Source organism: Ochotona princeps, chromosome 18, assembly GCF_030435755.1.
Source record: "Ochotona princeps isolate mOchPri1 chromosome 18, mOchPri1.hap1, whole genome shotgun sequence".
NCBI classification, from domain to species: domain Eukaryota; kingdom Metazoa; phylum Chordata; class Mammalia; order Lagomorpha; family Ochotonidae; genus Ochotona; species Ochotona princeps.
This window is the reverse complement of record NC_080849.1, coordinates 40584406-40597291: the sequence shown is the minus strand read 5'-3', so window position 1 is coordinate 40597291 and position 12886 is coordinate 40584406. Positions and strand designations below refer to the sequence as shown.

At 40.0% G+C, this 12886-nt stretch overlaps 1 protein-coding gene across 1 annotated transcript in view; it reads left to right on the top strand.

Moving 5' to 3' along the window:
- MIB1 (MIB E3 ubiquitin protein ligase 1) overlaps positions 1-11741 on the top strand; it is a 119351-nt gene extending 107610 nt beyond the window's left edge. Inside the window, exons 19-21 of the mRNA XM_004579605.4 lie at positions 5330-5443; positions 7706-7806; positions 9171-11741. Coding sequence (XP_004579662.1) covers positions 5330-5443; positions 7706-7806; positions 9171-9311 — 356 coding nt within the window. The 3' untranslated portion in view covers positions 9312-11741. The remainder of the gene's footprint in view (positions 1-5329; positions 5444-7705; positions 7807-9170) is intronic.
- The last annotated feature ends 1145 nt before the right edge of the window (positions 11742-12886 follow it).

The window sequence follows — 12886 nt, the reverse complement described above, 5'->3', positions numbered from 1 at the left end:
ATGTTATCATGATGGGAACTAGATTGAAAGTGGACCAGTTGGGACTCAATTTGGCACCATATGGAAGGCCAGTACTGCAAGCAGTGACTTTACCCAGTACACTTCAGTGTCAGCACCCTGAAAAATGTCATAACCACTGTGCCAAATATCTCACCCTTAGGCCTTTGCTTTATAGAAAATTTTTATTGGCTTGTTTACTTTTGATGATGTTTACATAGTTGACTAGGGTGAGGCCATTGTTTCCAAATCTTTCCCCCCTCTTGCTCCTATATCTGGGGGAAGGGAGAAAGTTACAGGAGATGCCACACTCAGCTTCCCTACCACAGCAGTACCCAGGGATGGGGAATGGCCACCCAGTGGCATCCCAGGGTCCTTGATATGGGGCCTGATCCAAGGGTTCTGCTCAAGTGGTTTCAATAGTTCTGAAATGCTCTCAATCTGGACGATCCGAGGATGAGGAAATCTTTCCAGGTCCATCTGCTCACACGATCTACCCGAGTCTCCATTCTTCCAGCTGTCAACGCTTGGCTGGGGTAGTTGAGCGATTTGTTCTGCTTTCCTTCCTCTGCTAGAGTACCATATGTCCTCTGCAAGACCTTTGCTTTTTATAGGCCCCTGTTCTTAAGTCCATCCATATATCTGTCTGTCCTTCCTCCCTTTTTGAAACTTTTTTTTTTATTTTTTTGAAACTCAGAGTTTGAGACAGGTGGCAGCCCTTCCATACATGGATTTATTCCCTAGATGGCCACAACAGTCAGGGCTGGGCCAGGCTGAATCCAGGAGTCAGGAGCTTCATCCAGGTTTCCTACATGGGTAGAAGGTGCTAGGGAAGTTTGGGCCATCTGTTGCTGCTTTTTCTAGGCCATTAGTAAGGAGCTTGATTGGAAGTGGAAGAGTTTCACATAAACTGTCTGATACAGTGTCGCAAGTGGAGGCTTTACCTCCTGGGCCACAAGGCCAACTCCATTTATATTTCTCTTAAAGCATTCTTAATTATGTTTTAAAGTTTTATTATTTTTATTTGAAAGGCTAAGTTAGAGAGAGGAATCTTCAGTTTGGTGTTTCACTCTCAAAGGGCCACAATGACCAGAGACAAGCCTTTCCAAAGCCAGGATCCAGAAGCTTCTTCTTGATCTCACACTAGGTACCGAGGCCCAAGGACTTGAGCCATTCTCTGTTGCTTTTCCGGTACAGAAGCAGGGATCAGTTCATAAGCTGTATCAGAAGTGGAGCAGCAGGACACAAACCAGTGCCCATATGAGATGCTGGCTCCATAGGTGGAGACAACTTACTGCACCCTTTTTTAGTATTTTCTATTTCCTTTTGCATTTTTTCATTTTGTCAATAAAAGATTTTAATGCAACATATACCTTATTTAAATGGGTCCAAGGTAAAATGTGTCTCATTATAAAATAGTTTACACATCACAGGTTACTATACTATCTGACTGGAATAATACACAAATTGTGGGATAATTTCATCTTTTTTTTGGTAGGTCGGTATTTTTGTTTTTTTTATTTGTAAGCAAATTCCATTTATTCAGATGGTGAAGTAGTTGGGATTTTCTATTGTAACAATTCTGCCTCAAGGAAATATTAAAGTTTACCTAAGTTTATTTTATTTGGTAAAATAATGTCTTAAATAAAAATTAGCTTTCTTAAACCAGAAGTCCACAAGTTTTCTTCAGTAGAGTCAAATTAAGAAAATCCTTTTGTCTTTGTAGGCCACATGGTTTCTGTAGTAACCAGTCAACTCTTCTCAGTCTACTGAACTTTACAAAAAAAGAAAAAAGAAAGAAAAACAGCCATGGAAAATATTACATGAATAGGAGTGATCTGGTTCCAGTAAAACATAACTAGTAACAGGTCAGATTGGGCCTGCTAGAGACCCTTGTCATAGACCGAAGTGATACCTACATAAGATTTGAAAGTTGATTACAATTAGTTTTTTCTTAATTTGACTCTACTGGAGGTGAAGAGGTTTTAAAGAAACACTATGATAGTGAACTCTGAATAGTTAAAAAGAATTTTATAAAATTGTGATGATAATGTATTGAGACAACCAAATTAATTCTTCAAGAGAAAATTCAGCCCTTAAATTGATGACAAAATCTCAGACCAAATTTCTACTAGCTTTACCTCCTATCTGGTACATTTGCATTAGAAGATGTCATACCCATTTATGTTTAGGCTTTGGTATGAGGTCAGCTTACTTTTTTAAAAATTTATTTATTTATTTTTATTGGAAAGGCAGATTTAGAGAGAAGGAGAGACAGAGAAAGATGTTCTATCTGTGGGCTCATTCCCCAAGTGGGTGCAACAGCTGGAGTTGAGCCAGTCTGATGCCAGGAGCCAGGAGCTTCTTCCGTGTCTCCCACATGGGTGCAGGGCCCCAAGACTATCCTCAATTGCTTTCCCAGGCCACAAACCAGGAGCTGGAGGGGAAGTGTAGCATCTGGGATATGAACTGGCACCCATACGGGATCCTCGTGCATGCAAGGCAAGGATTTAGCCACTGTGCTACCCTACCTAACAATTCTTTTTTTTTTTTCTTTATTTTTGACATTCTTTACATAGTTACTTAAGGCAAAAAGTTTCAAGGGATACAGCAAAGTGGGTAAGACTATTATTTTCACATTGTTTTTGTCATGTATCTGGGGTAAAGGGGGAGATAAAGGGAGAAGCCCCACCCAGCCTCCCACCCATCCCAGGTCCCGGTTGTAGGGCATGCTCTGAGATTCTTGCTCAAGTGGTATTGATAGTTCACCAGTTATGAATCGCTGCCAGTCTCGCCATTCCAAGCACGATGAGGTCGCTGAAGAATCCACTGGTTGACATAGTTCATCTTAGAGTCTCCGTTTGCCCAGTTTTTCACTGCCAGCATATGGCTGGGGTAGTTGTCTGACTTGTTCTGTCCTCTGTCTTTTCATGGTTATGGTTCTGAGTCTGAGGTGTTCCCAGACCAGATTATTGTGTGTACTTGCAAGTACAGGGCCTGGTACAGTCCATCGTCTCAATCAGCTGGTGGTTGCAATTGCTGGATCGGTTCTGTTTTCAGCCCCGACTTCCACTGGAACCAATGGGTATTGCAGTCCAGCTTGATTCTGCCCAGCACACACTTGGCCCTCACATAAACCAATGGGAGCTGCAGCATAGTTGGAGCAACCCACAATAATCCCCACCAGGACCGCCCCCTATCCTGGTTTGCCAGTATGTGCAGCAGACTAGTCCAGTCTGTCCCACGTCACATTCAGCTCTCATACATGTCAATGGGCATTAAAGCCTAGTTCAACCCAACCAGCCTGACTATCCAGCCCACACACATGCTGTTGGGTGCCTTTCTATCTAGCCACCCCAGCCCCTGTCCTAGTTTTTGTTCCTTCCACTGGTAGTGGTAACCAAAGAGGGAGGAGCCCACTATTTCGATTCTAGGCCACTCCCACTCCCAGATTATGCACTCCCCAGGTGGTTCTGCAGTTTAACTTGACAGAATTAGCCCCCAGGGCCAGATTCTGCCAGCTGATGCTGCAGCTAAGCCCAACTCTAATTTTTGTTTGCACCAGTGGAAACAATCATCCCAGCCTGGATTTTCCTTGATCTAGTCCTCATGAGGCGCACAGGTCTGGTCTGCCCCCATCCCAGCCCACACTCTCCATTGGGAGTAGCTGTCCAGCAGGGGGACGCTCCACATTCCCCCTGCCTGCTCCACCCCCTCCCTTCCTGATTCTCAGGTGTGCTGGTTGGGCCCTGCGGTCACATCCGGTACAGGTCACTTCACTTTGGCATTCCATAGTGTGCACTGGTTTTTTGGTCGCAACTGAACCTGGCTCGACCCACACTCTGTTCTGGTGCTCAGATTCGCCAGTGAGTAGTGTGAACTGGTTCAGCTTGGTCTGCCCCTGACCCATGCCAAATGTATGCCAGTGGGAAACGTCCCATGGCCTGTTCTGGGCTGTTTCCTATCATTTTTCATGTGCTTACCTGCCAGGTCTGTATCTTGCCAGAGGAGTTGCCCAGGCTCCTCCATCAGAACCTCTCCCAATGCCAGATTTCATGCATACCAGGGAGTCCATGAGCCAGCCCTACTCAGTTCGCCTCCTGTCCTAGCAGGAACAGTGGGCTTTTCCTGACTGGCTTTCAACCCAATCTGGTTCTTACTGTTGGATGTTTCAGCCCAGCCACGGCTCGTCCATACCCACATATAGCTCACACATGGCTCAGTAGTGGTTGAGACCTAGCCTAGTCTGTCCCACATCTACCCTGGTCCTCCGGAGCACAAGATGGTGTTGCAGTCTAGCCCGGCTTGGTGCATCCAATCCCAGCCCACACTTGTGCCAAGGGAGACTACAGCCATATCCAGTCAGAACGCAACCCCCATTACAGCCCCCGCGCTCCTCGGTGGGAATCTCAAGCCAGCTAAGGTGTCCCCTTAGCTCCCCAACTGGGCCTGTTCCCAGCCATAGATCACGCGCATGCCAGTGGTTGCTCTGACCCAGCTTGGCACAGCCCCTCACCTGTCCCAGCCCCTGCCCTAGATGCTGTGGCTTAATGTCCCTGGCTCACGCAGACCAGTAGGTGCAAGAGCCTAGCTCGGCGTGAGCTGTGCTCTATCCTGATTTCTAATTTTGCTTATGGGCTAAGGTTAGCTCAGTCCTGCCTGGTCCACCCCATTACATTACCAACCCACACATTAGCAAGCCATTCTACCTAACAATTTTTAACAAGTAATTGTGTATAGGTATTCCTCCTTGGAATAGTAAAGCATTCTATTGATAATATAGCTTACAACTTTTTCCATTTGACTATTACAAAGATGATCTTAAGAAAAAAATTTTTATACTTTCCAAAACTACTACATTCAAAAAGTAGTCACTAAACAGTTTACTTGTTACATTTACTCAATTTAATAGAAGGAAATATAGTATTTCAACGTTTTAAAGAAATTTTAGAGATAAGCCATCTGTAGTAGAAAGTATTTTTAGAAAATTTAGGCAGGCTTACAATTCTATCAGTTGAAATTTATCAAGGGTATCTATTATTCTCAAGCTGTCAAATCTTGAAATACTGTTTTGCTTATTTTAAAAAGAAACTTCACAGTTCATTCAACTGTATTAGAAAGTATCATTGTTTTCATTGTGATTCTGGAAGCTACCAGTGGAGAGTAACTCTATTACATTGATAACGTTTTAATTAAGAGGTAGAACTTTACTAACACAGCTTGTTTAACATTTTGTTTCAGTGTGACGTGTAAGTTATAGAAATCAACAGAGCAGGGCAACACGTTTATTCATATTGTCATTGTAACAGCTGTCTATGGTACTGTCTTCTAGACTGTGCCAGTCTCATGAAAAAGTGTGTGCAGTGCCGGGCAGTGGTGGAGCGAAGAGTGCCTTTCATCATGTGCTGTGGAGGCAAAGGTTCAGAAGATTCCACTGACGACATCAGTAAGTGAATTTTCAGAAACATTTTCTACTTTGCTTTCTTGATGGGATGTGCACAAGCATCTCTTCTTCATAATATATTGCTGCTTTGTAAAACATAAGATATGTAAGTTGGATAACAGAAACAGTTTTATTCTGCCTTTGTTAAATTATAAAAACCTGAAGTTAACATTTTTCTTATTTGTATGATTATGTGAATTTAAACCTCATTGCTTTAAAAAAATACTTCTTTTTCTTTGCCTGAATAGCAGAGAGAGCACACCAGATAGAAAAAATATGCTGGTTCAATTCCTGTTTGCTGGCAACATACGAGCCAAGGCTAAAACCAAGAGCCTGGAACTCAGTCCATATCTTCCTATAGGTGGCACCCATAGCTGAGTCATTTGTAGAGATGTGTATTAGCAGGATATGGGGTATGTTAATTGCTATGCCAAATGCTTACCACTAAACATTAGTCTTTTTAGAAAAATCCATGTATGATAAAAGAAGTGTTGGGTGCTGGCATAATGACTCAACTGATTGATGCCCCAAAATAAGTAAATCTTTTTTAAAAATAGTATTGTGTTATTACTTAAAGAAAATTAGCTCTTTTTTTTCAGGTATTATTCTCATACTTCAGAATGAGAAATCATATTAATTATTTTTTCAAATTCCTAAAAGTGTTAACCTGGTTTCTTTATGCAGCACAAAGTGGTTTCTTTTCATACAAAATAGAAAATTATGGGCACAGCAGGATGGCTCAGTGACTAAAGTCTTCGCCTAACACATGCCAGAATCCCATATGCATGCTGGTTTGTCTCCCAGTTGCTACACTTATGATCCAGCTCCCTGCTTGTGGCCTGGGGTGGTAGTTGAGGGTAGCCCGAAGCTTTGAAACCCTGCACCCACATGGAGACCTGGAAGAAGCTCCTGGCTCCTGACTTCAGATTGGCTCAGTTCTGGCCATTGCGGCCACTTGGGGAGTGAACCAGTGGACAGATCTTTCTGTCTCTCCTCCTCTCTGTAAATCTGACTTTCTAATGATACTAAATAAATCTTCTAAAAAACAGAGAATTACTTCCTAAAATGGATATTGGAAACTTTAACTTAATTCATGCAAGTATTTTGGAGATAGTTATAATAAGGGACAAAACCATCAAGAGTATAATCTAGCGGACAGGTGTAAAAGTGAAAATACATGACTTTCTTTTAGTCATTTAAGTAGTATATTAGAGATATTTTTCATTTTTTTCTAGATATTAACTGGATAATTTAATTATATGAATGTGTTTTATGAACAAATAAGGAGGAACATCATTGTGGCCATGTGTTTTTTTGTTGTTGTTTGTTTGTTTTGGAGGGGGGAAGAAGTGTTTATATTTCTTCCTTTCTTTGAAAAGCAGAGTAACAGGATAAAGAGGGAGAGGTCTCCTATCAGCTGGTTTACTCTCCAGGTGGCTGCAGCAGCTAGGTCTAGCCCAGCAAAGGCCAGGAACCTAGAACTCCATCCACGTTACCCAGCTGGGTGTTAGGGGGTCCAAGTAATTGGATCATTTTCTGCAGTCTTCCAGACACATTAGGAAGCCGGGATTCTTAACCTACTCTCTAATAATGGATGCACATGGTGAATTGCACCCACTGCACCACAGTGGTATCCCCAGTGTGGCCATTTTGGCTCAGGGAATTTGGTTTTAATCAAAGCTAGACCAGGATAGGGGCAGATTAACTGGAATAAAAGACCAACAATCTGGATAGCAGGAAAAGGAAGATCACATTTCCCTTCATGTTTGCATAATACTTGTTTACTCATCGTGGCCTTTCTTGTATTCTGCATCTCAGATCAGTAACAGTGAGCAAATGAGTTCCTGAGGAAGGGAAGCCGTGTGTATATGTTTTGGAGGTGTGTGGGGAGAGAGAGAGAGAGAGAGAGAGAGAGAGAGAGAGAGAGACAGAGACAGAGACAGAGACATCCTCAGAGGCTTCAAAGATAAAGCAGAAGTGGTAGAAAAAGCATGAAGTATACTTGTAAATTCAGTAAAGGAAGGAAGTAGAGCCTTGGAAATCCAGAAGTCTGTGTGGATTATTGCTGGGTGAAGTTAAACAGTTGTATAATTAGAAATCATTGTGCAAACCTATTTTAGTTTTGAATGTTATAAATGAAAGAGTCTAATATGAATGTTACTGCTTATCTATTATCCAAGTGTGAAAAATTGTGAAAAGCAGTAATAATTTTAGAAATGTTATGTCAAAACAATAGTAACTGAAAAGTTGTTATCTCTGTTATAGCAAGTGGGAATATTCCAGTGTTACAGAAGGACAAGGATAATACCAATGTCAACGCGGATGTGCAAAAGCTGCAGCAGCAGTTACAGGATATTAAGGAGCAGGTAAGGATCATGTCTTCATGTTAGATGATTTTCAAGATGGCAGTTAGTATTCCATAAACCAGTGTTTTCCACTGTAGAATGGTTTCTATTTTTATATCACTTGTATTAGTGAATATTTACAATAAGTAATGTCTGCTTACAAGATTTAATGATACGGCTTCTGCCTATGGTGCTAGCATCCCATATGGGCACTAGTTCAAGTCCCAGCTGCTCCACTTCCAGTCCCGCTCTCTGCCTGTGGCCTGGGAAAGCACTGAGGATGGTCCAAAGCCCACATGGGAGACCCACATCCCATGTTGGATTGTCTTGTTTGAGTGGAGCCAGGGCTCCACTTCGGATCCCAGCTCTCTTGCTAATTTGCACCCTGGGAAGCAGCAGGTGATGCCTTAAGTCCATGGACGCTGAGTGAACCTGGGTTGAACTCCAGGCTCCCTGCTTTAGCCTAGTTCAGCCTTAGCTTGCAGGCATTTGGTGAGTGAACCAACAGACAACAGATATCTGTCTGGATTCCAAGTAAAATGGGGCAGAAAGGCACTTCATTTTCTGAGGACTAATGGGATATCTAATAGGGACCGATTTCTTCAAGGTTATCAAGGAAACATCTGAATAACTCTCTTCAAGCTTTCAGTTACTCCAGTTCATTTTGGAAGAAAAGAATTAATCTTATTTCTTATCAAGGCTATATTAATCTTTAAGTAACTTGACAAGCTATACAGATGCTAACTTTTGGAAATAAAAATTGAATAGACCACTCAAAAGTTTAATGGAAACAAACAAAACATTTCTTTAGTTAGCAGTCTGAGAGGATGCAACAAATGGAGAGCCATCTCTCATCCGCTGGGCCAGTGAGCCCTATCATGAATCCATGAGCTCCAGTATCTGTTTTAGTGACACTGAAAAGGTGGTTTGATTCTTTGGAGAACAAAAATACTGTAATCTTGTGATGCAAGTTAATGTTCAACATGCCTTGAGAAGGATTTTAAATCCTACTAAACCTCAGTATCCTCACTTCTGAAGTGGCAATGACAATAGGACCGAGATCATGTGGTAACTAGCATAGAGGGAACCAACAGCTAGTTCCATCTCTGGGGGGCCCTGGCTGCCCAGATAGACTTGAAACAATGTGTTCTTCCATTCAGGAGCTGTCAAGGCCTTTGGGGAATCTGATTCAGGCTGTATAGGGCTGTTTTCTTAACAGAGGTGATATTTGAGTATGTAAGTTGTTTTTAAAAATCTGCAAATGGTTGACTGAAACAAAAGAAAATTGGTGTTACAAAGCTGTCATGTTATTCTTTTGGTTTATAAAATGTCTTAGCATTTATGACTTTACTATTTATTACTTTACTCCTTGCCTCATATCACAGACAATGTGCCCTGTGTGTTTGGATCGTCTGAAGAATATGATCTTCCTCTGTGGCCATGGAACATGCCAGCTCTGTGGGGATCGCATGAGTGAATGTCCTATATGTCGCAAGGCTATTGAACGAAGGATTCTTTTGTATTAACTGAAAAGCGGTGTGTTTTGTTAACTAAGGGATGTGTGATCATGAGATCTCAGTAAGCCGTTTGGCAGTTCTAATGAATTAACTTCTGAAATCAGAGTTTCTTTACTAGAGTGTAATTAAACTGCAATTAGATGAACAACAACAAACTACAAAGCAGTATTTGAAGGCATGTGGAGTCTTTTTGTGTGTGTTATTTTTCCTTTAAATTTGAAACATCTGATCCATGTAATTTATAGATAATTTACTTTTGGCTTCTAAGAGAAAATCCTTTAAGGATCTCCTGGTTTTGGTTTTGTGTGTGTGTTTTTTCTCTGGTTGTGTATAAATTCGTTAAGACCACAGAAGACATTATTTCTTGTGTTCAGTCATGATTTAGCTGAGTGAATTAGTGCAGGTATTCTGAAAAGTCATTCATGAAATTAAAGGGGCAGGTTGAACCATTATGTAACACGTGTAGAATGATAAAGTTGCAGGATAAGTTCCAGATTGTAAAGGGGATATTGAAGGGAAATTTCTTAAGATAATAAGAAATTATCCAGATGTTTGTTTATGAATTCCTAGAGCAAATGGAAGCATAGAATGAGACATAGTGACTTTGTATTTGATTTACTTTATAGCTTTAAAAGAAAAGTAGCTTTAATTTGAATTAAATTATGTGTTTCAAAATGATTGTTAGAAATAGAAAAAAAGAGGAAAATAAGCAATCATAGAATCATAGTGGAGAATTCAAGGGGAAAAATAAGAATACTTGTTAACTGACCATTGTTACTTGCATTTCCCTTACTAATTTCCACCTGTTTGGTTCACCCAGCCTTTAAAAGCCTGTCTGTAAAGGGAATTCCTGTTTCCCTCGTGGTTCATCTGACCAGTAACATGATGGTGCCTGTTTGGGCCCCTGAGATAGTGATTGTATTGGGTAATGGATTGTTCAAGACAGCAATCTTTTCTGTGCTGTATCTATTAATTCTGATAGTGTTACAGATTTTACCTTTGTCAAAAAGCCTTACTTCAAGTCTTTCTCAGACAGAAAATCTAACTGAAAAGATGTCTTTGTACCTGCAGATGACGATATTATACTGCAAACAATATCCAAGACATAATACATAACTAGTAAAGCGTGTCAGGGCATTTGCACAAATATGTCTGATTACCTGTAGATTTTCTGTTTTATAAATTTTGACTATGACATCTCATGTCCCTTCTTTTGAGTGAGTTGATATTATTGCATCTAAGGTAACTACACATAAATATTTTAAGATTTCTTGCTGCTAGATCATCAGAATGTCTGCTGTTAGTGTCTACTTGTTATCGTTCATTAGCTTACTTCTCATATGCAGTTATTTCCTATATTTCTTGTAGCTTTTTCCCATTGTGCATCTGGCTAGAAATTCCAGCTTTTCTGCAACAGCAACTCAGTTTAAAAGTACAGTCCCTAACACTCATCACACTGTGTTTGGGCTGTTCAATCGCTGCTGTCTTCCCAATTCCAGTGAAAGCAGCGGTGAGCTTTGCCAGCTGGTTTTGTAGTCTCAGTGACTTCCTATTTCTGTTTATCTGAGTAACTGAGCATTTAGTAGAACACTAAAAATGTTTGTAAATTGCAGATTTGAAACTTTGTATTGACTTTACACCATTATCTAGTAAGGAGCCACTGAGGCTTTTTTTATAACTATATTTTGAAGTTATAAAAAGATTGAACATGTGACTAATGCTGGTCACACAGAGACAAACATACTTATTTTCTTGCAGATTTGAAAACAAATGATGTCGGGATTTTCCTTTTTTTTCCTCCCCCACCAAATCTGCTCTTGAGGACATCCGGTGGTGCGGAGGGAACACCTGGCTGACTCAACGCTGCGCCTGGCCAGTCAGTGAAGGGAGAGGCACAGCTTTTCAGACTGGTCCTCTGTTTAATTTGTCTTCTGAGCTGTGATGGTAAAACTTAAGCTCCTAAAATGTAATACCATCTTTCAGATTAGTTCAGCTATTTTTTTCAAATTAAAAATTAACAACTTTATACTATAGAACTCATAAAATCATTATAACTTTACTACTCAGTAGTTGTGACTGCCTACTTTTTATCATTTTCAAATGTATTTTATGATAGAAAAGATTTCTCTATTCATGTTTTCTAGCACCTAAAATTATTTTCAATTTGTTGGGGTTTGTGAGAGAGAATAGGATTACATTTGCTCTTAGCCAGAAAGCTGAGAAGCAATGAAAAAGAAAGAACTCAAATGATGTAAGTGATTTTCCTCCAACTCTGAAGCTGCTACCTCTTATTCTGTGTCTCCTTGCAGTACTTTCTCTGGTGTGTTTTCTCCTCATTAACTGAACCTCTTTATCTCGTGCCTCAAAGATCTTTATTTTTCTGGAATCAATAATAAATAAATGAACAACTCAGCCAAACAACATTCATTCATTCATTCATTCATTCAAAAAAGTACTTACTAGCCTTCAGGAGCTAGGTATACAACGTTGAAAATGGTCAGCATCTTAGCATACTCAAAACTGATTTGCGATATTGTGCATTTGGAGCAGTTTATAGTCAAAAGGAAGGATCCCGAAGTACTGATACTGCTTTTTCCTATTGTTTCTGGAAAGTTGTTGTCGTCATTGAGTGGACTTAGATCCTCCTCTCTTCCGTCTCCCTACCACGTTTTCTGCTTTGTTCTTCTCAGTGTCAGCTTTGTTACTCAAAACACTCAAAACTTACCAGATGGTGCTATTCTAATTGCTCACACAGTTTGACATTCTTACTGCTTATACCATATGCATACTTAATTTTTGCTGGAAGTAAGATTTCAAGAGATAATTTTGTATTCATGTAGGAATATGATAATATTACACAAATATATTAGACAAATATTCAGTTTAGCTGACTGGATTATGCTTAAGATATTTGTAGTTTTAAATGTTGCAAGTTGACTAGCTGGCTTAAAATGAGTAGATAATGTTGGAAATCATTTTGTTAAATTTACATTTTTGATGGCTTTAGTGTGTAAGAACATTTTCACATGTTGAATTGCATGCTGCTTAAGATTGTCCAATTCAAATTTCTAAGCTTGCTAGTTGATTTTACGTGATTGAAATATACTATCCAGATACATGTTGCTGAGTAGTTGTTCTTTGTTTATTCTGAATTATGGACTCTTTTTGGACTAGGAATTATTCACATTTATGGACTAGGAGAATTAGGAATGGGGTATGGTCAGGTCAGGACAGTAGGGTTGCTCCAACAAGCAGGGAGGAGAGAAATTTGAACTAAGAAAAAAGAGAATCATGTGGACTTCTTCCCAGCATTAGTGGCAAGAGTATATTTAAACTTCCTTATAAAAAGGATCTTGCCGCCTGTTGGTCGTTACTGCATTTTAAATGACAGTTGCTTTATAAACTTCTACACTTTAATGCAGCTTGCTTTCTTTTGTAATATAAAAAGGAAAAGCACTTATCCTCTTTTGTGTAAGATGTTTTATAGTAATACTTTGTGTAAAGTGTTGAATTTTGAAATAGGGATTGTTTTGCATTATTTTGTTGTGCTAAAAAATCATGTAAGTTACCATCTTAACTGTTTC